This window comes from Sprattus sprattus (assembly GCF_963457725.1).
Source record: "Sprattus sprattus genome assembly, chromosome: 1".
Taxonomy (NCBI): Eukaryota; Metazoa; Chordata; class Actinopteri; order Clupeiformes; family Clupeidae; genus Sprattus; species Sprattus sprattus.
Genome location: NC_137920.1, coordinates 69647180 through 69672430, shown reverse-complemented (window position 1 = coordinate 69672430; position 25251 = coordinate 69647180). Strand labels below are relative to the sequence as shown.

The 25251-nt window shown below is 44.2% G+C and overlaps 2 protein-coding genes across 2 annotated transcripts; both read right to left on the bottom strand.

Annotated features, from left to right (window-relative positions):
- Nucleotides 1-102: 102 nt before the first annotated feature.
- Nucleotides 103-19971, bottom strand: brwd3 (bromodomain and WD repeat domain containing 3). Its single transcript, XM_080847130.1, has 40 exons — nt 19830-19971; nt 19647-19705; nt 19508-19537; nt 19259-19318; nt 18394-18544; nt 16647-16742; nt 16247-16407; nt 15530-15751; nt 14729-14829; nt 14524-14594; nt 13565-13665; nt 13383-13423; nt 13174-13278; nt 12529-12682; nt 12258-12392; nt 12006-12134; nt 11652-11877; nt 10569-10712; nt 10118-10298; nt 9017-9110; nt 8690-8857; nt 8345-8424; nt 7944-8157; nt 7541-7639; nt 7229-7336; nt 6984-7108; nt 6499-6581; nt 6289-6400; nt 5818-5879; nt 5573-5728; nt 5243-5363; nt 4843-4968; nt 4344-4416; nt 4179-4223; nt 3852-3974; nt 3579-3731; nt 3310-3458; nt 3107-3186; nt 2867-3016; nt 103-2615 (listed from the first exon to the last, which is right to left on the bottom strand). Exons 1-40 carry the CDS (start codon nt 19861-19863, stop codon nt 1849-1851), a joined length of 5289 nt encoding a protein of 1762 aa, XP_080703256.1. The 5' UTR covers nt 19864-19971; the 3' UTR covers nt 103-1848.
- Nucleotides 19972-20571: 600 nt separating this feature from the next.
- Nucleotides 20572-24210, bottom strand: hmgn7 (high mobility group nucleosomal binding domain 7). Its single transcript, XM_080847219.1, has 6 exons — nt 24075-24210; nt 23346-23372; nt 23136-23171; nt 22854-22901; nt 22519-22623; nt 20572-21505 (listed from the first exon to the last, which is right to left on the bottom strand). The coding sequence occupies exons 1-6, from the start codon at nt 24087-24089 to the stop codon at nt 21446-21448; spliced, it is 291 nt and encodes a 96-aa protein (XP_080703345.1). The 5' UTR covers nt 24090-24210; the 3' UTR covers nt 20572-21445.
- Between the last annotated feature and the right edge of the window lie 1041 nt (nt 24211-25251).

Genomic DNA, 25251 nt, shown 5'->3' with positions numbered 1-25251 from the left:
TAGAGGTGACATGAAAATGTAAAGTTAATTCTTGTATACTTTAATCAAAATAAAAACACAACCAAAACTGTGTAGAAAAAAAAACAAGTCACATGAGCTTATTACACCTATAAAACATCATCATCATATTAACAGTGGCTCTTGTACCACTCAGTCTATTAACACAGAGTCCCTGAAAAAGAGACTGGAAACATACATTTCACATTAATGCTGATTGGATGTTCATACATTTGTGCTCCATTTTAATGGATTGACATTTGGTGGAGTCCCAAGCCTCCCACCCATGGAGGAAGAGAGGAGGTAATGTGAAAACTCGGGAGGAGCTGATGGAAACAGATCATTTGCAACGTACAAAATCAAGACCACAGCTTGGAGAGTGTACATTTAAGAGACATATGAAAGACACGTGTGTAAAGAGATGACATTAGTAAAAACCCGTTATCTGCTCAAGGCGACACTTGCTACAATACCAGAACAGTTTAACCCTTCATCCTCTCTTCAGAGCAGGTTCTGTGCATCTGGTGTGAGGCCTTAATCAAGACCACAGAGGAACTAAAAGAAAAAACACAAAAATGTCTACCCAATCAACCCACTGCACACTACCAATCAGGCTACAGTTCAGATTCAAAAATCACACCAGAGTCCAGAGATTGGCACCATAGATGATTGTTCTTGGAATCGCTGGAGGCAGAAAAGTAAAGCTCCAAGCTGAACAGGCTATAGTTGATCACCGTCAGAAAGTCTTTGCTCTTCAGATGGCTTTGTGGTGTTGGAACAGATGAATCTCGACCAATGAGGAAGCACGAAGCTGGTCGATGGAATCCCACGCATCCACAGATCCGCTGCCTGAAGACGTTTCTTACCATGTGCAAAATGTGTACTACTATTAGGAAGCAACAGCAAAAGTCCATCATAAAACAGTGTAAAAAATATAAATATTTTTGTGGTGGTCTCAAAACAGTCTTCAGTATGGTGTGTGGAAAGAGAGAGAGAGAAAGAGAGATAGAAAACGAGAGAGAGAAGAGACAGAGATGGGTCAGCGCTCCCCATGAGTTTACAGCTCCAAACCAAGCCAGAGGCAAACCAGCAGACCACAGACCTTAGCACATGCGCCTACCCATCTCCTATTAGGTACCTCTAAGATGTACAAGCCCCTGGTGACTACGGGGTAAGAGGGGGTATTTCATCGAAGACTCGGAGAACAGACTGTCCAGTGGAAGGGGAAATAAAGCAGCACCATCTCCACATGAGGGGCTCTCAAACTGTACTGTTAAAAGTTAATGTACTATATTGATTTGAGAGTGAATGGAACAGCACCATGTTGGGTCTCCACAGCTAGCCAGAGTCTGTGAGGGACGGGGAGAGGAGGAAGAGCTGAGGAGAGGGGATGTAATGCGAGTGAGATCATTTAAGGCCCTGGAGCAGAGTAAGGCTGAGGTGGTTGATTATTGGAAAGATTGTTACCAAGAGGCTTCCTTGGAAGTACGACACGCACACAGACAAACAGACGTGAAGAGAAAAAGATGGGGGGGGGGGGAGGGATATGAAAGAGAAATAAAGAGTAAAAGGACAGAGAGAGAGAGAGAGAGAGAGAGAGAGAGAGAGAGAGAGAGAAGTGGAGGGGAGAGGAAAAAGAGGGGAGGGGAGAAAGAGAGATAGAAAGAGCACCACTGTCCGTAAACATACACTCCTACACAAATCAAAATAAAAAAAAAGAAAAATTACAATAAAAAAATAAACTATACAAAATCTTTTAAAACATAATACAAAAATGATAAAAAGTCAAAATCCCTGCAGTATTGGTTTGAGTGAGTCTGATAGGAGGGCCGGGGGACTGAGTTCCTGAGGTCAGTGCGTCCAGCCCATGAGGTGACTGACCCGGGCCCGCTCCGTCATGCGCCGCACGCGGCCTGACCGGGACATGCCCAGATTGAGCGGGTCTGCCGCAGCCCCCTCCTCTTCAGATTCGTCGTTGTACAGGACAGTCCGTCGGCCCTGGTTACGCGTGTTGACCCGGGCCAGTTTCGCTGCTCGCCGGCTTGACCTCAGGCCTGCAGTCGTCCCTGGCGCTCCTTCTCCTCTCTGCTCCCCCTCCTCGCCGTCTTCCCCCTCCTCGTCGTCGTCGTCTTCTTCTTCTTCTTCTTTCTCCTCCAATTCCTCTTCTTCCTGCTCCTCCTCCTCCTCTTCGGACTGTTCCTCAACCTCCACTTTCTCCTCCACTTCTTCTTCCTCCTCCTCTTCCTCCTCCTCCTCCTCCTCTTCTGGCTGCTCGACCTTTTCGTCTCTCCGCAGTCTTTTCACCGGCCCCTCCGTTTCGCCCCCCTTCAGTTTTCTCTTAGCGATAGTGGCTACCTTACCCTTGTCCCTATGGGAAAGGCATGGCGCTTTACTGTAGTCGTGGTCGCCACCATCCAAGAACTGCCCCACCTCCACGTCGCTGTCTCCGCTTTCCGATGAGGAGGAAGAGGAGGACGATGACGAAGAGGAGGAAGACGATGATGACGAGGAAGATGACGACGAACTTACAGATGCGGGCATTTCTTTTGTGGCGGTGCGCGAAGTGCCTCGTCTGTGTGACTGACGGCTGCCGTTGACTGTTGGCCCATTACATAGTTCTGGAAAACACAAGACACACACATATAGGCATTAATGACCACCCATTGACGCATTGATAGGCTCAGCAGATACGACACAGAACCAAGTACTTCCATTGCCGCTCACTTAACTTTTGTACTTCTGTATTGATACAGACATGGGTATGCCAGAACAACGTGGCACTGTGCTTGTAAACTGTTTAAATGTCATAATATTTTTGTATTAAAAAGAAATGTGTGTGTCTTGTCTATGTATGCAGAGGTTTATATACCAGAGGTTTTGGAAGGTAAAGCTCGGCTGCGCATTAATCTGTTGGCTACTATTTGCCCTGAGGAGGAGGAGGATGATGAGGAAGATGAGGTTGAAGTTGAGGGCTGACTGTCTTCATCCACATCCACTTCCACTTCTTGGGATTCTGAGGCTGTGGAGACATTTGTATCTTAGATGAAGTCTCAGAGACATAACAAAAAAGGACACTGTGTTGGACTGGATTGTAACAGACAGCTCATACCTTGCGACACTTTGCGTGTGCGGCTTCTGGATCTCTGCTGTGTTTTTGGTTTCTTCCCGGACTTGTTTTTCCCTTTGGGGCTAAGCAGGAATAAGTTCATATGAAGTTAATATGAATTGACATACATACGTATATTAACCAACTGCATTTTGCTAACAAGGAATTTTTTAATAAATAAAAATGTAAATGTTCCGTCAGCATACCTGACTGGTGGGGAGTCCTGTAACCTTTTGCTGTTGTTCATTCTCTGGTGAGTCCTCCTTTGGCTTTGTACTGCAGATTTAAAATCTGAGATTATGGCGATGATCTGCCTCTCGAAGAATGCGGACAGACTCAAAGTCATACTGAAAATCTGTGAAATGACAGAAAATGTGACTGATCACCTCTCACTCTTGGGATCACTAATGAAGCCACTTGGAATATGATCTTACAAGGCAAACGTCAGGATTTCTTTTTCAAAAGAAGGACTCACCCTTGACTTTTTGTTTGGAGTGTATGCCTTGGAATTACTGAAAATCAGACGGATGTCTTTGGCAAACTCTGAGGGATTTTCATAGTTATCTCCAGATAGCGTCTCTAACACGGTTGATAAATCCATTGGAGTGTCAATAATACCCCGATAATCCTGTAAGCATGGAAAAATTACATGTAGACCACTGAGTATTCATGTTATTTATATAGCCACGCAAACAACACCTACAACTTATGTTTCAACTACAGAAATATTAGGAGGAATGGGAGTTACCGGATACTCAAAGAGGTCAACGGGCTGTCGGAACGGCTCGGAATCGGGGCTGTCAATCATCCTGCGCAGGAGATCTTTACAGGGTACCCTCCACGCATTGATGTCCAGCACTACCCCTCGCTTCTGAAGACCAGAAACACATGAACACCAACGCATATCCCACATATTCCCATATAGTCCATTGGGCTATTCCATGTCAATTCAAGTCCAGCCCTCCTTGGGCCTTGATCCATAGCCTATAGATGAATTCAGGCTTTAAAAAAAAAATAAACCCTACATTAGCCTTCACGGTCATACAAAAACCAATATTCACACGAGTCAACTCACTTGCTGACCAGTGGATGTCCCCGGGGTGTCGGAGTCAACATCATTCTATGACACAAAAGAAACACGCACTCAAATGAGCAACTGAGGGAAGCTGTTTCAGCACCAAAAAGATGAAAGACATTATTTCTCAGACTGCATAATGCTCTCTAAAACAGAAGCGCTCACCTCATCTTCAACACTGCTCAGCTCTGTCTTCATCCTGTGGTGAAGCTCTACTATGTCTACACAGCTCTGATCCCTGGAACACAAACATATACAACACTACAGTGTCATTACCACGAGCCACTCAAAGACCCGTCTACACTGCCGATGATAACTATAATGATAGTTTTTTAAATGTCGCTCTAGCACATTAAAGCAGCAACGTCCACACCTCAAGTATTATAATAATAACAACGACATAAAGGACGATATCGTGAGTCATCACTTTCAGAGCAACTGTGTGAAAGGCATCACATTGAAACATGAATTCTATTTCTCTGAGGCTTTTCTTATCGTTGGTAGTGTTGGCAATTAAGAGAGGGTAAAAGATGGAGAGTTGTGCATTTGTATTTGATGGGCCGAATGCAAACTAACATTAGGGTGAGTGTGAGTGGGTGAGTGAGTGTGAGTAAGGGAGAGTGTGTGAGAGTGAGTGAGTGAGTGAGTTTCTGGTGGTTTGTACCCGATGAAGCGCAGCAGCACGTCAGTGACTGTCTTGGCGGCAGTGACGATGGGACTCTGTGGCTCGTTGAAGATGCGCGCGTTGTGTTCGATGTAACGCACTTCCCACATGAGAGCAGAAATTCTCCTACACAGACAGCAGAGGTTAACTCGAATGTGACCACAATAGAAAGTTCTTAGACATGGAGGGGGACATTTCTTGCATTGACAAATATACAGAGAAGTGGGTTAAGAAGCTTTGTGAAAAAAATGTATAAATCACTCTGTCTTGGCTGTGTGAGAAAGCCCTAACCTGGTAGAACCAGACATTACATTCATACATTCACTTTGTCTGTTCTCTAATCCCAGATAAAACTGAGCTCACAGCAGAAGGCTTTGGAGCCAGAGCGAGAGAGCGCTACCTGTAGAAGCGGTTCCTGAGGCGCTGTCGAATAGTCCAGAGGTCAGTAGGGTAGGACACCACAGAGCAGTAGAGTGGATAATCCTTCAGATCCACAGGACTTTTAAACTCCTGCGCCACATCTGAAAGCAGCCAAGCAAATGCGGGTTAAAAAGACAAGTCAGGCCTATCAACATATCGCCGCCTCAATGGTTTCAGGTTTTAAACGTTAACTAGGGCGAGTGATGTTGCCTTTAAGTTCAATCAAATGTGAGTAACGTGGATCCCTACAGGTTTCCCCCCCCCCCATCATGCTGTTGTCTAGGCCTGTGATGCTGTGTGCCCCCCATACCCAAAGAGAGCAGCTGGTCGATGGCTTGGATCACGCGTTCACAGTCCTCATCGCGAGTTTGTGCCGCCCACTCTCCTTCCTGGGGCTTATAAAGGAGAGACTGAAACTCCGCCTCCGTCACTTGGACACAATCTCCAAACTCCTCAGGGATCTCCGCTAGACCGGCAAAGAGAAAACATCTGGTCACTTACGAGGCTTTCAATATCAAAGGACCGTATGGTGAAGCTCACTGTACTCTGCGCTACCTTCTTCAGGTATCGGCTCCAGATCCCACGGACTCATTTTCTCCGTTTCTCCATTGTCCCACCTATTGAACACATTCTGTATTAGCATTCTGATATTCAACTTTTGTCCTCTTGTCAAGACCTTAGATACCACTAATATACTTTTTTTTTTTTTTAAAGATTTGTTTTTGGCTTTTTTCATGCCTTTAATTGATAGGTAAGTGAAGAGTGGGACAGGAAATGGGATGGGGAAGAAGTGGGGAGTGTACTGGAGAAATGACATCGGGCCGGATTCGAACCCGTGTCCTCCATGGGCGTCAAGCCCGTATGTGGTCGAGGCTACTGTGTGAGCTACAGTAACCCCCCACAAATATACTTTATACTGGACATTACACTGTAATGATTAACCTCTATAATTTCTGGACTAAATATATATAAATGTAAACAGACCAGCACCACATTCAGCACAGACAATCCACCACACAAGCGTACCTGATGTCATAGCACTGGAAAAGGCTATCCGGGTACTCTGGTTCGAGCGGCTGTTGGCTTTCCACTGATCCAAACCACCACGCGTCGTCTATGATGCTACGGAACCTGGACTCTGATCGTACACACAACACGAAGGCCTCTGAATAACAACAACACATGCATGGGATGAAGAGGCACAATAGCTTCAGAGTTTATTGCTAACTAACTTACCAGGCTGCCAGTTGCGTTCTTTTGCCTCGTTGTAAAACTGCTGTAGCACCAAAAAGTCAATGACATCAGGCATGTCATGATACCTGCAGGACAGAAACGGAGAGCTCAGTGAGCTTGCAGAGGGCTCGCTAGCATGCCAACTCATGCCTTTTGACACCAGAAATGAAGAGTAAATAGCCTAGAACTGCAGGTGTGTTTATATGTACTGCACATGACTATTTACCATGGAAATGAATTGGAACGCGATCCCAGCACTAGTTGCTTATGAAAATGTGCCTCGAAAAGTGGAAAATTGTTGCATTCAGTCCCTTTAAGTAAGAAGACTAGTGAGGTGACCCTCACACCTGCTGTTCTCAATGTTTCTCAAGAAGGGCAGAGGATGTAACAAGCCTTTTTTGTACTTGTGTGTGTGTGTGTGTGTGTGTGTGTGTGTGTGTGTGTGAGAAAGAGTGTGTGTGTGTGTGTGTATGCATGCAGAATCTCACTTTAGAATGAAAGACTCGTTAGTCATCTTCCCTGAGAGTGCGTCTAGGAAGGCCAGTTTGAGGCAGCAGAGAGTGGGCGGGCCCACCTCATATTTAATACCAATCACCTTCACCACCTCTTGATCCTGCAAACGGAACGCCCCAATAAAGCAAACAAGAGGGGACACCATTAATGCATGAAAATAATGTGCAGTGGTGTATAGGTAGATAAGTAGAGGTCAGTTTGCCAGAGGTGGCCATTTTACCCTGAGATCCAGTTTGTTCCAGGGCTGTTTCAGATGGTTGATGTTGTAGGCTTTGGCCCTACGTACTGCACGTACGTACGCCTCGTGACCTTGACGGAAGTAGATGAGCTACAAGGACAGGTAAGAGAGAGAGAGAGAGAGAGAGAGAGAGAGAGAGAGAGAGAGAGAGAGAGAGAGAGAAGAAAAAAAGAATTCAGATGCCTGTTGGAGCCAAATCAAGAGCATGTATTTTTGACCCCTACAAATGGCTGCAAAGACGGTCGACTCTTACACCTCAGGTGAATCTACGCTTTCAGGGTTTAAACTCTGTACCTCATCTCCCATCTGAGGCACGAAAGGCAGGCGGCGGGGCATGGTGTCTGTGATCCAGGATGGCGGGATCCACTCTGCACCTGCACTGCCAGACCCGGGCTGAACACACACAGACACACACACACACACACACACACACACACACACACACACGTCTCAACATTAGACACCAATAATCAGCATAGTGTGTTTAGTGTCAGTCAGGCACTGCATTTGGTTGTTTCGGTAAACTGCCAACCGGCCTTTTTAAGCAACAACTATTTCAAATATTTTTTTTCATGCCATACAATGTGGAAGTAGACACAGTATGATACGGATATACACATTATAAAAAAAATATATAATACTAATGTATTAATAATGCCTTGATTTCATTCATCACGGAAGACAGGAAGTGTCAGACCTTTTGTTTAGGTTGTTTTGGTTTCTTCTTCTTTTCAGCCTCTTTCTTTTTCTTCCTCTCCTCCTCCTCCTCTTCACCCTCGCCCTGGGCCTCTCCCTCGTTCTCAGAGCTGCTGCTTCCTGGGGCAGGAACCCGCCGCCTGGTGGACCGCTTCGGAGGCTGGAGGTTGATCCCTGCATCAGCTGTCCAATCAGAGTACTCGCTTGACGAGTCACTGTAGAGAGGGTGGAGGACAAAAAAAAACCCAAACAGTGAATTGAGCTTCAATTATTATTATTGATCCTCACACCAGATGCAACTACTCAGCAAATCGATCACCAAAACCAGTTCATTCATTAAGGATAGTGAGGCAGCATGGTTGGCTTAGGAGGTCATGTTTTTTTTACTGGAAACCAACAGACCTGGAGCTGCTGTCACTCTTCCAACGAGCTTCTCCATCTGACGAAGCTTCACTGGCATCCACCTGCTCCTCTTCCATCTGCTTCAACACACACACACACACACACACACACACACACACACACACACACACACACACACACACACACACACACACACACACACACTTAAACCAACACACGCTCATGCAAAACCAGATCATAACTGCTGTACTTTGCAGTCGGGTTGCAGGGCAGCGTGTGATTTTGCAGTATTTTCACAAAATTATGATTGTGAGAAAAAAAAACCTAAAAACTATTTCTTTCAAACTTTTAAGGGCCTCGGTTAACTCGGGCCACCTGCTTTACCTCTGCCTCGCTGTCCGAGTCGGACCCGTGCGGTGATCCGAGGACGGAGCTGCGGCGAGCAGCACGGCGGTCCCGTGCGGAGCGGGTTTGGTAGGAGTGCCGCTGCTCCTGCTTCTTCTTGCGCTGGGTCCGCCGTAGCGACCGCAACGACATGTACTCTGGCTCCGCCTGGGACACACACACACACCAAAAGAGAGAGAGAGAGAGAGAGAGAAAGAGAGAGAAAGAGAGAGAAAGAGAGAGAGAGGTCAGCGTGGCCTGGGCTGTTGGGGGTGGATGTCACACTCAGTGCAGTGTATTAGCAGCATAGCTAACATTCTCACTCACTCGTGTGGCACTCTGAACAGGCTTCCTCCTGTTCTCCATGTTGTATAAGGTGCGCTCGCCCTCTCCTTTGGCCTGCCTGCTCTGCGCCATCCCCCTGAAACACAAGACACACACACAGACGTCAGCCAACCACATACAGAGGGACACATAATTAACAAGTGACTGATGTACTCTATAATGTCTAGAGCATCACTGTAAAACACTCTAAATCACAAGGACCAAGATAATTTGTTTATGTGGCACTGAATTGTGTGGCTAATACACATACAACATTTTATATAAGTCACATGAAACAAATGTCCAACACATTCGCTCCTTGTCGTTTACAGTCCCACCCCTCTAAATACTCATGGAGGGGGGGCACTGTAGCTCACACAGAGCCTCGACCACATTCAGGCTTGAAGCTCAAGGAGGTCAGGGGTTCGAATCCAGCCCGATGCCATTTCTCCTGTCCACTCCCCACCTCTTCTCCCAATAATTTCCTGTCCAACTCTGCACTGATCTATCCATTAAAGGCATAAAAGGCCAAAAACAAATTTTTAAATACTCATGGTGGAGAGTCCTCCATTATAAGAGTAATCTTCCCCCCGGTAACTGATGAACTAAGACTCATGTGAGTCCAATACTCTCTTAAACTCAGAGGGAGATGGGAAGAGCAGGGCTTTGGGTGTTGGTCAAGTCATTTCATCTTCCACCTAACAGATGTCAGATCAGATGACAGATCTGTGCTGTTTTCTCATACTTGCTTGATGATCTTGGCACGCTTTTAACACTATGCCACTCTGGAGCCATAGGTGGTGGTAGGTGTTAATACCAGGTGTTCCCCATATTCTTAGCTGCAATATTCTTTTAAATCTGGTAACTTGTTAGGCTAAACACATGTGGTTGCTTAAATTACTAGCAATGGTGTGCCTGAAACCATGCTTTTTAAGTTTTTTTTAACCAACTAATGTATAACTACCTATATAAACTACGAATCCCATGATGCCTTGCAATAACTCATTTAATGGGTGGAGTCAGCTGAGCTCCTGCTTCAACAGCCTACAGCCACACAGACAAGACCAGACTGGGCATCCCCTTTCACTCTAAAGCCACCTTTACCTGAGCACGCTGGTTGGGACCTCGCTGACCATCACCCTCCTGCTCCAGGCCAGCAGGTCTCTCTCGGTGGCCATCTGACTGCGGGGGGCGTTGTGGTGCATCTGTCGTACCCCCTCCACCTGCCCGCTCCGTCTGAGACCCACGTTGGGGGGCGATGGGAAGCCCTCTCCACCCTCAGCACCTGCAAACCACATCATGTCTTAGCTGAGAAGATGTCTGATGCAGCCAAACGTGATTTCTGAACGAGAAGTCTGCAGCAACTGAAATTGTCTTGTTGAACGGGGAGATGACAAGTGTGTTCTCTGTACGAGGACTGAGATCAGCCAATCAGCTAATCATGATTACAAACAGCAAGTCAAAGATGTACACAAAATGCAGGGAAAAAAATGTGTATTCCTTTTTTGTTTTGTTCATTAGCTTGGTAAGCTGTTATATAACTCCCCCCCCTTACCTTCCAGCATTTGGGCGGGGTTGGGCTGGCCGTCCTGCTGCTGCTGCAGCTGTCTGATCAGGTCATCCAGGGGACTCTCCTCCTGCTCCTGCTCCTCTTCCGATGTCTGCTGGCCAATCACCTGTTCAACCACCTCCCCATCACCTGGGCCACAGGACAGTGGACATGCAGAGCTTTACTTCACAGGAGCAAAAAACCTTTAGAAAGATCCTGGTGACCTTATTTCTCATATCTTACCACTGTGTTCATAACAAGCAGTGCCTTATCTAGCCTTAGCAGTATTTAACAGATACAACTTGGATGTTCAGTCAGACCCTGTCAATGAAACTGTTTGTGTATATATACTGACTATGCATGTGTATATACTGACTGTTTGTTTGTCAGTGTCACGCATGGATTGCAGTGAGCCATTCAACCAATTTAGCTTAGCATACTGGGCAATCCAGTCCGGAGTGGCAGTTAGAGCCAGTGCCATGGCTGGAACAGGACTGTATAAACATTAGCAACGCATCACTCCACTACACTGCCTGCAAATTGTGAGAATTGCTATACAAAAGTTTGGGAAATACCAAAACCTGTAAGGCGCCTGTAAACACCAAACAGAATCATCCTACACACTTTAGAAGGTGTGATCCTATTCAAATGCTCATACTAGTAGTAGAACATTACCCCTCTATTCCTCTTGTAGTTATATTTAACCTGTTATCTACACACAACCAACAGGTTACTCAGCAATCAGCTTTTCCTCCATATAGATTTAACCTTGGTTGTGCTAATGTTAAGTCAGTTTAGATTTAGGTACAAGACCCAAGGCTCCAAGAACTTTAACTTGGAGTTACACGTGGTGATGTAAATGCATTAGTTGGACGTATACTGCAACAGTAAGCCATTCGTTGTATTTTTAACTAGTTGACTGTGCTTATTACACTCAACACACAAGTTCATAGAGGCGGCTGAAAAGCTGGTTAACCACACAAGTGCTGGTGGTGCTCTTTAAAGCAAGCCATTCCACCACGTAGCGCAGACAAATCCACCACAGAAGTCTGCAGACATCCGGTAGCAGGTGCTGAGAGACTTGCTTACCGTTAGCCATATAGCCTAGCTGGGGGACGAGCTGATCCTCTTTGCAGTTTTCTCTTCCCGGGACCAGCCTCTGGAAGAGGGTGGGGTGGGGGTTCCCGTCGACATCCACCAGGAAGGGTGGGGGCATGAGGTGAGGGGCCTGCTGGGTCTGCTCGTCTAACACGTAGTTGTTCTGGTCCCGGATCAGCGGACGGAAATCCGTGTGGAAAAACATCTGGTCAGGAATCTGGTGGAGACAAGAGAGATGATGGTCCATCATGGTGCGTTTCAGCTCAAGGTACACAAAGCAAGATGAAGAAACATAAAAATAAATAATTACACGCTCATTTCAATCAGCATGCAATAGTGTCTCACCTTCTCATACGGCCTACTGCATCCAAAACCAAATATGAGCACGTGACCGTGAGAGTCTGTGCAGGCAAAGTGTTGACCATCGGCTGAGAACTTGCAGTCAAAGACAGCACCATGGCCTTGTCCCTCAATCTGGAAGAACAAAAGTGAGAGGGGGGGGGAGAGAAATGTTACTCTACACCTTGTGTTCACCCTGCAGATTGTATTGTCCCCACTCCTGTGTGTGTGCCTGTAAAAAAAACTCAAGCACTGTACCATGTTAAAGAAGTTTCGGATCTTGGTTCCTCTGCTGAGGTCCCAGACAAAGATGTTCCCGTCGTGCCCAGCAGAGAGCATGATCCGCGAGTCGAACGGGTGGGCTTCCAACACAAACACCTCGTCATCATGACCCTGTGAAAGAAGTGAGCCAGTCAGACCAAACAACCCAACAAATAACCAAAGATTGTAAAAACCTTCGGCTTCTAGCAAAGACCCTTTCATTTAACAGTATTTAACCCCCCCCCCCCCCTCACCCATACACACTTACCGACAAAACGTGTAGCAGTTGGCCACTGTTGGAATTCCACACTTTCAGCAGGCAGTTAGAAACAGCAGTGACAACCATTCGGTCACTGCGGTCCCAGGCAACCATTGTGACAACCAGTTTGGTCGTCTTGTCCTCTCCTGACACTACTGCACTCCTGTTTAAGACACGCAAACAATGACAAAGACCTCTGGATTTAGGCAAGGTTTCCATTTATGAACAGTTTCTTTTTTTCCTCCTCATCCATACATCAGGATACATTAACCTGTTGTTTTAGGGAATCTGCCTTCGCATATATATATATATATATATATATATATATATATATATATATATATATACACACACACTAATCAAAATGCACATAGATCAATGTATGCTTCACTTGACTGTTATATTTAACCTGACGAAGTTTAACCCAGATAGTTTCATTTAATCTCACCTGTCTTATTTGTGCAACCGGTCTACCTAGCCATGCAAAACTGAAACCCATCCTTTTCACAAAAGCCAAAATACTCCAACCAATCACTAAAGTCTGCTCCAAGGTTAATTGAATGCATGTGTGTGTATGAACAACAATATAAATATGTGCACAAATAAACAAAAAGGACTTTTTCGATGCCCCCCAGTGACGGGACAGTCTCTCACCCTGGCAGACGGGCGCTCATGTCCAGGCAGATGCTCTTCCACTCCTGCTGCTGGTACTGCCAGATCCGAGCTGTGCCATCACGGCTGCCACTCACAAACCTAAGGCTGGCAACGCAGAGAAATCAGAGGGAAATCACTCAGTACCACTCACTGCTGTGACTATGGCTAGCCTACAGGGTGCTCAGTCTGACAGAAAATTCAGAACATACCCATCGCTGTTGTTGCTGAACTGCACGGCAAGGACCTTATCCTGGAAAGACAAAACAGATGGAGTTGAATGATGAGAGAGAGAGAGAGAGATGGAATTTCTTCCCTCGTTGTCATAGAAACCATGTATAACACAAATTCTCCCCAGTCTCCAACTTCATCCTAACTGGCTGTGCGGTCTCACCGTGTGAGCATCCAGCTCAGAGAGCTTCATGGGTGTTTCAGAGCCTAAGTAGTACACTCTGATCACATGATCTGTGCTTCCCGTGGCCAGGAACATCCCACCTGTCAATCAAAATGAGGATAAAGAGAGAAAGTCAATGCATCAGGTCATTGAACACTAAAAACATGTATGGACACTGAAATTAAATTCTCAAGCTGCTGTAGCAATGATACTTGTGGGGCTGACCTGTTGCAACATGGCTTGACAAGTAGATGCCTGAACACTAACCATCTAACTGTGATCCTGACCATATGCATCTCAAAGTTCCCAGCTAGTTGGCCATGTAAGACTGTATTATTGAAGGAACACATAACCATTGTGTTGGTCTAATTCCACTGTTATTTAGTTTTATGTTAAAATAGCAATACGGAGTTCTGTTCCAAAACTTGTAAGGCTAACATGCAAAAACCTTGCAAACACCACCAACAGCCCAGCTGACACTAATAGAAGCTTGCCAACACACTAACTGGTGTCTTTTGGCAGTATAGCTGGCAATGTCATGCGTGTGAAAGCTTTTCTTCCATTGCAGGGGGTTTGAGCCCGTTACACAGAACTACATAGGGCATATCTTGGGTGGCTAGTGGGGAAGACACAGGTGTTCATTGGTCCTTCACATGACCATATGCTGTCAAAACCATAACTCAAAAAGTGTCCAATTGTTGCATAGTGTTACTTTAACAGATGCAATCTCATAGAGCCAATTCGATATGAAAAGCATGCAAGCTCTGTAGCACCTCGAATGGGGAATTAGAAAATGAGGCCTAGCTGCTTTTAGCCTTCAGCTTTGCTCTTTTTGTAGTAAGCCTGTAGTTTCACAATCCTTCCCCCACTGAGCGGTGAGTAAGACAATAAGCAAGCGCGCACGTGTGTGTGTGTGTGTGTGTGACTAAGGTGGAGTAGGACAGACCAGCCACACTTACCGCAACTGAAGGAGCAGCAAGAGATCTGGACACCTGGGCGTGAACGCTCAATGAACTTCACTGGACGGTCACTACACAACACACACACACCAGCAGTGAGAGAACATTATCATCCACTCTCAAGCTTCCCCCACACACACACTACACACACAGATACCAAGAGCTGATGCAACACAATTCAAATTCCATGCAGAATCGCACTCACCTGAACTTCATGGTGAGGGCGTTCCATTGCCAGAAACACACCATGCCATCTGCACCGGTGGATGCCAGCACTCGAGCAGAGCCTGTGACTGCCGGGGAGAACTGGATGTGGTAGAGAGAGAAGTAGAGATATGACGAGTTTGGAACAAAAGGACGTCATGCTCTGTGTGGTGCTTGGGGGATGAAGTTTGGTTCAAAAACAAAACGTTTCCATTACTGCTTTATTTCTTTTCCTTAGGATTTTTTTTATTTTTTTAAAGATTTGTTTTTGGCCTTTTATGCCTTTAATCATGGATAGATCAGTGCAGAGTTGGACAGGAAATGAGAGGGAGAAGAGGTGGGGAGTGGACAGGAGAAATGGCACCGGGCCGGATTCGAACCCGTGACCTCCTCGAGCTTCAAGCCTGAATGTGGTCGAGGCTACTGTGTGAGCTACAGTGCTCCCCTCCTTAAGATTTTTTGACAACGCACACCCTTTTTCGAATGTAAACATAAAGCCATCATTGGTAGTGGAGACCTGTATGGATGTGATGTTTTCGAATGTAAACATAAAGCCATCATTGGTAGTGGAGACCTGTATGGATGTGATGTTTTCGAATGTAAACATAAAGCCATCATTGGTAGTGGAGACCTGTATGGATGTGATGTTTTCGAATGTAGACATAAAGCCATCATTGGTAGTGGAGACCTGTATGGATGTGATGTTTTCGAATGTAAACATAAAGCCATCATTGGTAGTGGAGACCTGTATGGACGTGATGTTTTCGAATGTAAACATAAAGCATTGATTGGCAGTGGAGACCTGTATGGATGTGATGGAGGCGGCGTGCCCCTGGAGGACGGTGATGGGAGCGCAGGTCCTCAGACACCACACGCGGATGATTTTGTCACAGCTGGCAGAGGCGAGGAGAGTGTTCTCGTGGTTGACCGTCATGTCCGAGATTTCCGCCGCGTGGCCACGGAGAGTTGCTAGGAGACGGCCGTCGTCTGTCGCCCAGATCTTCACCAGACAGTCGTCAGAACCCTGAACAGAGTGAGGACAGCCCGTATCAGTCCTCTCTGGCCTTCACCTTACACGCTTCCTTTCATTCTCATTCAAGGAGCACACCAAGCTCAAGGAGAAATAAAACTAGCACTAAACTTTAATGACAACAACACTAACTACTGCAATCCTCCCTCAAAAACCTTGAGTCGCCACTTTTGGAACACAATCACTGTGTGTATAATACCAGAGATGTTAAACAAGGCATTACTAAAATCATTAGCAGCCTTATATTCGCCTTGACAGGTATCACCATATCTTTCCAGCATCACAATACGTTTTTTTTTTTATATCTTACGCTTGAGTTTGTGGTTTACAACTGTTACTTTGAATATTTCCCCGAAACAGAATAGTGAACTGAACTTTTTGTTCCTTTAAACGATTATCAGACTTAATGAATAAAACTTAACTAGATTTGACACACACACACACACACACACACACACACACACACACTGAGATAAACAAACTCCTTACTGTGAAGATGCGTCGTCCAGTGCGATCAAACGTCACACAATAAACTGAGGAGAGATGACCCAGGATTCGCCGGTGCATCTTCATGTGCTGATAGGTCGAGACAGGGAAGGCGTGCCCAAAACGAGCAACGCCTGCAGTCTGACGAGCACCCATGATAGATGCTAGATAAAGAGAGTGCAATTAGTGCTATGGAACCCCAGGAGGGACTTTTTTTTTTTTTAACGGGGTAACTAAACTAAATCTGATATACAGTATAATGTCTGCTCTAGTTCTTACAACAATGCAGTCACGGTATTGTGTATACATGCAAGAGACATTTGATCATAATCCCTGAACAGATGTGTGGGTTGGAGGTCTTTCTCATTGCTATGGATACAGGTGCTCCATGGGAAAAGCTTACCGATGTTTGGCGGCCTCTCCGCACTGACTGGAGGTTCTGGTGGCCGTCCCCTGTGTAGTGCAGCCACCGTGGAAGTGCTCCATACTGTGTTACAATCTGTTTCAGAGGGAGAGAGAGACAAAGATGTAGACAGATGAAGGGAGGGAAAATGATAAATGCATTACGAGTCTAAAATCTAATCTAATCTAAATCTGGTGAACAACTGTGACACATTACAATTCACATGTCGAACACTCAGAGGCATTTTGATGCCAAAACAGAAATATGTTGATAATATGCTGCGTATTCACACCTCTCCTGTCACCTTTTTGGCTGGGTTTCATGAGGGGCAAGAAGATGTTTAGTCTTGTTTTCCTAGTCAACATCTAAGCCTTAAACACTTACAAACCATATCTTTTACACGCACAGCGAAAGCGTTGCAGCGGTGAGTGCAACGAATAAATGATGATCATCACCAGTGATCATCTAGCAGTCGGAAAATGTAGTGATGTTACGTTCGTGAACTATCCGATTTTAAAAAAAAATGAAAAGGCTTTTTGGTACGAACGAAGAGAACAGTCTCGCACTTTAGGGCTGTTCTATTTATCGTTATGGCCAAATTTCACTACCTGCCCTAAAACCACTCCACTCGCCTTTACGAGAACAGTGAGAACTAGGCAATCACAAGAGGTAGATGCCGTGTTAGGTTCCTTAAAGGCAGAATGGGTTGCATTTGTTGGTTACTGTTTGTAAACACATATTCAAAGTTGGCCCGACCTCCCCAGCTCAACAAGGGAGGGAGGGAGAGAGAGAGAGAGGTGGTCGAGCAAGGTAAAGCGTGAATGAAGAGGGAGTGGCGTTAGCAAGAATGTAAATATGAAGAAAAATTAAATGTTATTTTCTCACCCTTAAGCCTAATTTATGGTTGGCCTTTTAGGCAGACGCGCACCTTCGCGTGCACCTTCCAAATTTTGTAACTATCCGACGAGGCGACAACTGCACGCAGACAGCAGGGCCGCGATTGTGCTAACCCATCGCTGTTTACCTTGTGGGTAGTGGCATGCTAGCCCCTCAGACGTATTTTTCAGTTACAATAACAGGGTTCTTACCATGAACAGTGTCCATTTCTCAGTAACTTTGAAAAAATCTTAGCAAAAAAAAGTCAAACAAACTACTTTTATGTACAAATACGGCCATCTATGGAGTTTAGTCTGCCCTCTTTTAAAAGTCGAAGCAACTGCGTGACCACGCAGTAACACAGTTGTAGAAGCATAACGGCACCTTTACTGCATCCTACCTGAAGGCATATTAAGTCCACCATGCTACTAAACCACCTTATGTATAGCACATGTTGAATGGCTGTGATCACAAGAGTAGTGGTGCCATTTGGAATGTTCAGTATCATATAGAAAAATCGACACTACCAAGCAGCCAAGCAAAATGTACCAAGCACAACTTGGCTCTCTGTTCATGTTGCTGACGCACCATCCCACATAAATTAGACTACATAGATCAGAGGTACCACATATTCACAGGGGATAAAGAGTGTGAAACATTTTCTTTTGATTGGAACAGAAGGGGTTGGCAGAGACGCTCAGACACGGGCTAAACGCAGTTGAGTTTAGTTTTACCTCTCCGGGATTCCGGTGGAAACAGGTGGATGACATGGTTTTTGAGAGCACAGCCTATATTCCCTCAACAGCTAAAAAGTTTCAAAGATTTTCAATTTCTGATAGCAACTAAATTGCTGGCAGGCCTGACGCCTTACCTTTTGTGGTGCGGAGAAGAGATTGTTTTCCAGTGCCCAGCAAGGTGCAGACTCCAGGAACACTTGGTGAGACATGCTGGTCAATCAGGGGTCCCACCTGTTTACACACACGCAGCAGATAATCTGCAGGGATATGTTGGTTCAGTGCCACCTGTAAATACACAAAAAAACACAATGATTGATGGATATGGTTTCTACAGGACTACAGGAATACTTCTAACTCAGTTTAATAACTTTCTTTTTTTCTTTTTTTTTTTTAAAAAATGGTACAATTTTAAAAGAACAAGTACAAAGCTTGCATCAGGTCTCACAATGTATCTTCACATTGCATTTGATCGCCCTCTGCCACCCCCTTCTGTCTCAGACTCACGCACGCACACAAACAATCACACACACACACACACACACACACACGCGCGCGCACGCCCGTCCGCCCGCGCGCACACACGTGCACGCGCACTCTCACACACACACACACACAGACTTAGGACCAATCAGAGTCAAATTTCGCCTTATCCTAGTCTCACTCAAATAGTAACTGGTGTTTGATTGGTTGGGTTCTTTGAGTGACGCCTAGGATCACCAGTCCCTCCTTGTTCTGTTTGCCCTCATTTAACCCCTCCTCTTAAGCCCGCACACAATAAGGGAACATTTCAAACCAAATATTTTTAATTATAAAGACATTGCTTAAGTATTAACCTTTCACAAAATCTGTCGTGTTTATGACCCATAGCGTTATGGCCGAGTAAAAGACATCCGCCTCAAAACAACATACCGTAAAGCAAAAATCAAAACGGTACGATTCATAACAAAAGTTACAGTAAGCATTTGTCTGTCAATGATGCGATAAAGTTATTACACTCACCCAGTCATCGAAGTTTCGCTTATATTGTTTCCCATCCCAACTCCACCGTTTCGGCACCAACTGGAGAGAAAAGCGCCGCGTGGTAAACGAAAGAGTCGGGTTCTCATACCATGTATATTCCCTCTTAACACAATTTAATAGCTGTCGCTTAGATATTACACACCAATAAAGCCGAAAAGCGGCAGATATCGCGCACATGAAACGCGAGAATAAAGCTAGCTAATGTACTAGCAAGGAAGCGCAGCTTACCTCATACTCTTCCAGTTCCTCCACCAGGATCTGAAATGCACACACACAGCGGGTAAGCTAGCTATAATAAACAGTTAAACCACACTTCGTTTACGCTAAAGTCTGCGTTGTCACATCGTGTTAAAAATACTCAACCTACCCTTGCAGATTTTTTGCACGGTCCCGAATGGAGAAATCTGGCGATCAGGTAATACAATTCTGAAAACAGAAGGACGCATTATCAAGCCATTCAGTTTTAGCATTAGCCTAGCTTAGCTCCTGAAGCTAACTGCTGAAAGTATAATGTCAACGTTCAAGTGAAATACACAAACACAACACCCACCGGCTTCAAGTTGCGAACATTGTTCGGCTGCCATGGTTATGTCATTAGACTGGAGTGAGGTTTACTGGTAGTTGGTTGTAATCTCCTGAATTGTTGAATTCAATTGAATCTCTTTAATTGTTCCCAGCGTTCGGCCCTTTCCTCAGAGCCTCGCGCAAGCTGCGCTGACTGCCTTTATTTGTTAGCGCCCTCCCTCGACCGTCGAGGATTCACGGTCTGCAGTAGGCCTACCACGCTAAACCGCTAGAGAATAAGTTAAAGCTGCAAAGCGTGAGGTCAAACAGGTGAACACCCCTCTACTGCGGGATAGGGAACAACCTTGTGCCCTAAACTATAAGAAGTGTAGTATTATATAAGCAGTCTGAGTATGTTGGAGAATGTCATAGTTGTGCTTATTTGGGAACAGGGGGAATAATGTGAAATGCTTACAGTAGTTAATTTAACTCTTTTTTTTTTTACATTTATGGTTATAGGCTACTATTCACTCATCTGGACCATTTGAAACCCAGGCTTTTTTCTACTTTGCTGCATCAGTATCCAAAGTTATGCTAAACATATTTATATACCCATTCAATTGTGTTCATTTATTACCCTCCAAAAGGTTTCCAAGCTTTAAGTGTTAGAGCAGTACATACCTGCATGTTTATCACAGCTTTTGTATTACAATGGGTAAACAATTATGACAGAGACACAGACTGAGGAAAACGTACATGATCATTTTATTATGAGACATCCAGAGCTTTAGTGGGAACGCACACAACCCCAGGTCTTTAGAGATGAATTTTCAGTGTTAAAAAATTGCCGTTCGTGTTTTTTAAATTCCAAAAAATGTCCTGCATAATTACACACAATCTTTTTTATGTTTATTTATTTGTTCTGTTAGCTTTATTTGTCTTAACAAATCAATTCAGCTGCATAATTACTCAAATGTGAAGGAGACCACCTTTTTAAACCGTGCCTGGAATGTTTTTCAGTTATCTGCCAAGAATGCTTGATTATTCCTCTTTCTTATAGACAATTCATTTGTAAAGAAATTAAAACAAAACCCCCAAATTAAAAAACAACACTGCACAGACCCCAGAGTATAAACAACCACTAAACTGGCACAGACTGCGCTGGTGAACCGAGAACACGCCATCACCTACCACCAAGCCACCAGCCAACTCCCGCTACAAACTCCCAAACAAGGACCTAACAATATATTAAAAACAATTCAGACAAAAGTATGCCGTTGCAGATTCATGACACGTTTCTTCTTGTTTCCGTAAATTCTGACTGCCCAGAGTTTTGTCATGTCATTACACCGCATTGATCATATATGCAATGAATGCACTGGGACAACTGTGGTCTCCCCAGGAAACACCAGAAGAACTCACACCATCCTTTTGCTGGCAATGGAAACACCTGATATGACTGAGGCTGAACACATTTAGCTTTGTTTTGTGCTAAAAACCTGTACCAGTATTTACAAAATTGTTGATAAAAATATTTCTCTGGTGAAGGTGAAGAAAAAAATGGGGGAGAGGGACAGGGATCCAGGTGAGACTGGGGGCTGCTGAAGTAGGGGCCTGAATGGACGGATGGACAGATGGATGGATGAATGGGTTGGCGTGGTGCTACTCGGTCTTCGAGTCCTCCTTTTCAGGTTCAGGCTCGGCCTCTGGGGTCTTCTCGTCCTGCACAGACACATGAAAGAAACAGTCAAACAAAGAGTTTAGAGTTCATTCAAAGCAATCACACAAGCATTCTCTTTTTAGGTAGAAGTGCCTCAGTCACGACACACTTACAATGATAGATATAAACACAGTACAACGTAGTGCCTCAGTCAAATTACTAATAATAACATAGTTATAACTTTTTATTACTAGATTCATGTTTTAATGAACCCCCTAACATATTTAGTGCTACACCAGTTATGGCAGAGGATGACAACACGGTGCCCACAGGCACACGCAGGGACCACGTGAGTCGCCCCCAAGGCGTGTTCTAAAACCACTACTCGCAGATGATAACACTGGAGAAGTTGGGCCAAGAAGAACTTCTTTAACAACTAGGCCTAACCCAACTGCTTTAAACAAAGACTCTTTCAGCTTCTTATCATCTGATGTGAGACTAATTGAATTGTGATCTGTGCAACTTTGTTAGTCAGTATCAGACAAGTAACCCTTCGTACAACTCAGTACCCTTGAAGTAGCTCTTAGTTTCAAAAAGGTTGGTGACCCCGGAGTTAGGGATAAACCTAGCTCTGTCCGCCTATTGCTCCCCAGTTTTCACTAATCACACAGTCAGTGTATGTCTGGCCACACCAAGCTTGTGAGGGACAGGAGTTGTATTGAAAAGTAAGTCAAGTGGTATGGAGTAAACCCCACTTGTGGCCCTTCAGGAGGCACAAGATGTAACAGGACCTTTTTTTTTACTGATGGCAAGACAAAGTATCCCCTATAACATTTGTGGCTTGTTTTGCATTCCATTGATTTGGACTTACTGCGGTGATAACAGTGAGCTTCACTAACATGCATGTATGATGCTATAATATGCTGTAAGTCAAGTGCACATATCCAGTAAACAATCTTATCAGGAAGTGTTGTGATGCTCTCTGGCATATGTAAATTAGGGGTGGTATTCTATCATGACTCCAAAGAGTGTTGTGTTCATCACGTTTACAGTGTTTCCTGGTTACGAAATATACCTCATTAGTCTTGGTCTCCCCATTTTCCGACTTGTCATCTTCTTTAGGCACCTCAGCCTTTGCCTTCTTTTTCTCCTCTTTTTTGTCGTTCACCTCTTTATCTTTCTGTTGGAAGAAAACAAAGTGTACTCAAAAAGACCCTCAGTATGTGTTCTGTTATATTTAAAAAAATCCAATTATTTGTGCTTGTTCTTTGAGAGCACCGGATATGCTGTGTATTTTTTCTTTTTGATTAATAGATTACAAAAGCCTCGTAACTCTTCTAGACATTGTTAAAACTCAGAGAAAGAAAATAATCAGAAAATAACAACAACAACTTGATTTTTTTTTTTTACCTTCACTGTCTTTTTTGGTTTCGGTTCTGGTTTCGCAGGAGCTGGTTTCTGCTCAAGAAATTACAAATATTAGTTTCATTAAAAAAAAAACGGAAACATTTACCATGGTCACATGTATTGCCACTTCATATTCACTGACTTCATTATTTGTTTTACAATCAACTAAAATACAATTTCCGTGAAATATTCATGTCAAGAGGCATTACGCTAACTTTAAGTAACTTAATGAAAAGCATGACAGTTAAAAAAAAAAAAAAAAAGGCACAACAGGCATAAACTTACGCTTACAGCCGATAACCTGGCAGATCTTCTCTGGGGCTGTAGATGAAGAAAAATAATTTAAAGTTAAATTGAAATGTGTGTGGACCAGCAGTGCAGGTGGAAAGAACTTATAAATGTAGATACGACAATCTTGCCCTCTTCGGTTATATCTGTGCAATAACACAAAAGTACAAACTGCACAATTAAAAATGAAAAATAACGTCAACTTACTTCTCCTTTAACCTCTCCATCGGTTCCCTGCAGAAAATGATGAAAATTGTTTTAATGTATGATCACACGGACCATGAACAACTTTATCACTAAAGAACACACTCATGTTGGTGCTGAAGCACCTATTTAGTACGGAAACATTTTCACAGCATCGGCTTTACCACTGACAGGGGGAGGGGCACAAAACAATCCCTCTCTACTACGCCATCTGGCGATAAGAAGGTGTCATAGCAGTCATCTTGCAAATCGAACAAAGAAAACGTATGAAAATGTTTTATTAACACGTCTGTTTCATGGCTTTACAGCGACGATTAAAAAAGAATGAGTTCTCCCTCCATTTTTCTATCCCAAATAGACGAGACGTAGCGCGATATTGCGTCTAAAAAACAGTATTCAGTACAACCTGCGTTCGAGATGGAGAGTGTAGGAGCTGCAAAGCATGGCTGCGGTTCCACAGGCATGGAGATTCCAGTTCAGCACAGACACAAGACTGGTAGCTATAGTGCTGCTCAGGAAACCCGTGAAATAACACTCCGGAATTGTACAAATGATCGCAATTGGGCGAAAAACAACACGAAAATAACCACTATGTTATTATCAAACGGAGATCGCAAGTATTTATAACATATTTTTTGAAAAATCACCGTTGTCTCGAGGGCTTCCTAATTTCGCTACGGATTTATAAGGACAAAAGTATATCCGCACGTCGTAATCAGGTCGTTTACTTACCTTTCTTTTAGGCATGATGGATTCCTATACTGTTTTCTTCTTTAATGTGAAACTAAGAGGTTATCTATTTAATTTAGACTTCACAGTTTAGATGGACAGGCGTTCGCCGAGCTCTGGTCCTGTAGTAAACACACTGTTACATTAAAACCAGTGGTTGAATGGGAGGGTGGAGGTGCGGCCAATTTCTGACTGATTTCAAATCTGACCAATCAAAGGACATCAAGATGTGCTCCAGACGAACTAGATTCTGAACTCTGTAGTCTTTTACGCGCGAAATCCTGAGTGTAAATAAATGGAATATAGGCCTATTCTATTCTTTACATAATATTCTACAGGGCGTCTCGAAAATATTATTCGATGCGTGTGCATTAAGAAAGACGAAACCAGAAAAACTGGTTATTCGTTACACAATAGACAGATATTGTCGATGTGGATATCTGCAAAGGGAGAGAAAAGCTAGGATGTTGAAATGGGGTTTGGGTTGAGGAATCCTTTTCATAATGGCGACATGATGTATTGTAGCCAATAGTGTAGGCTATACATTTGAAAGCCTTCTCGTTTGGACTGCTAAAATCCCTTAAATTCTGATACTTAGTCGTGGATAGAGACATTTTGGCCAAATAATATTCACCCCTTGCATCTCTGACCTGGAAATTGCTGATAAAAGAAACAATAGGCAAGTCAGATGTCAGCCTATAGGCTTGGCGTGTTGGTCAGTGGACCATATGTCTGAGGGGTAACAATATGGGCAATTCTGGGAGATGGCGAGGCAACCCTGGGGGGTTTGAATGGGATCTAATTGGGGGGCCCCTTCAGCACAATCGTAAATAAGGCGCAGAGTAATAATACAATAATGGGCTGTAGTATGTAACAGTGTAATTCAACATATCAAGACGGTTTTGTGCACATAACGGACAAGCTTGTGTGTCTCATACCATTGCATTTACACCACAACATGAATTTGGATTGAATTGAAGTCTAATCACACCTTCCTTTGATTCTTCTTGCGCAAACATATTGCCACAGTCCACGGCCTATAACTGACAATTGTGAATGTCTCCTTCTGATTAGTTTTTTTGTCAAATTGGGTTGTTGTTTTTCAGATATTTAGTTGTTTATTTTTCATCAACTTGTTTATCTATAGTGATATATTTGTAGATATATTTAGAGTTCTGGT

Coding starts and splice junctions, on each gene's coding strand:
- brwd3 (XM_080847130.1), bottom strand. CDS start 19,863: ATGGCAGCCGAACAATGTTCGCAACTTGAAGCCG. Junction 15,752..16,246: donor CTGGACGACGCATCTTCACA/GTAAGGAGTTTG, acceptor CACTCTGTTCAG/GGTTCTGACGACTGTCTGGT. Junction 3,017..3,106: donor CACACGCAAAGTGTCGCAAG/GTATGAGCTGTC, acceptor ATGTCTCCACAG/CCTCAGAATCCCAAGAAGTG.
- hmgn7 (XM_080847219.1), bottom strand. Junction 23,172..23,345: donor ATGGAGAGGTTAAAGGAGAA/GTAAGTTGACGT, acceptor CTTCATCTACAG/CCCCAGAGAAGATCTGCCAG. Junction 22,902..23,135: donor CCAGGTTATCGGCTGTAAGC/GTAAGTTTATGC, acceptor TTTCTTGAGCAG/AAACCAGCTCCTGCGAAACC.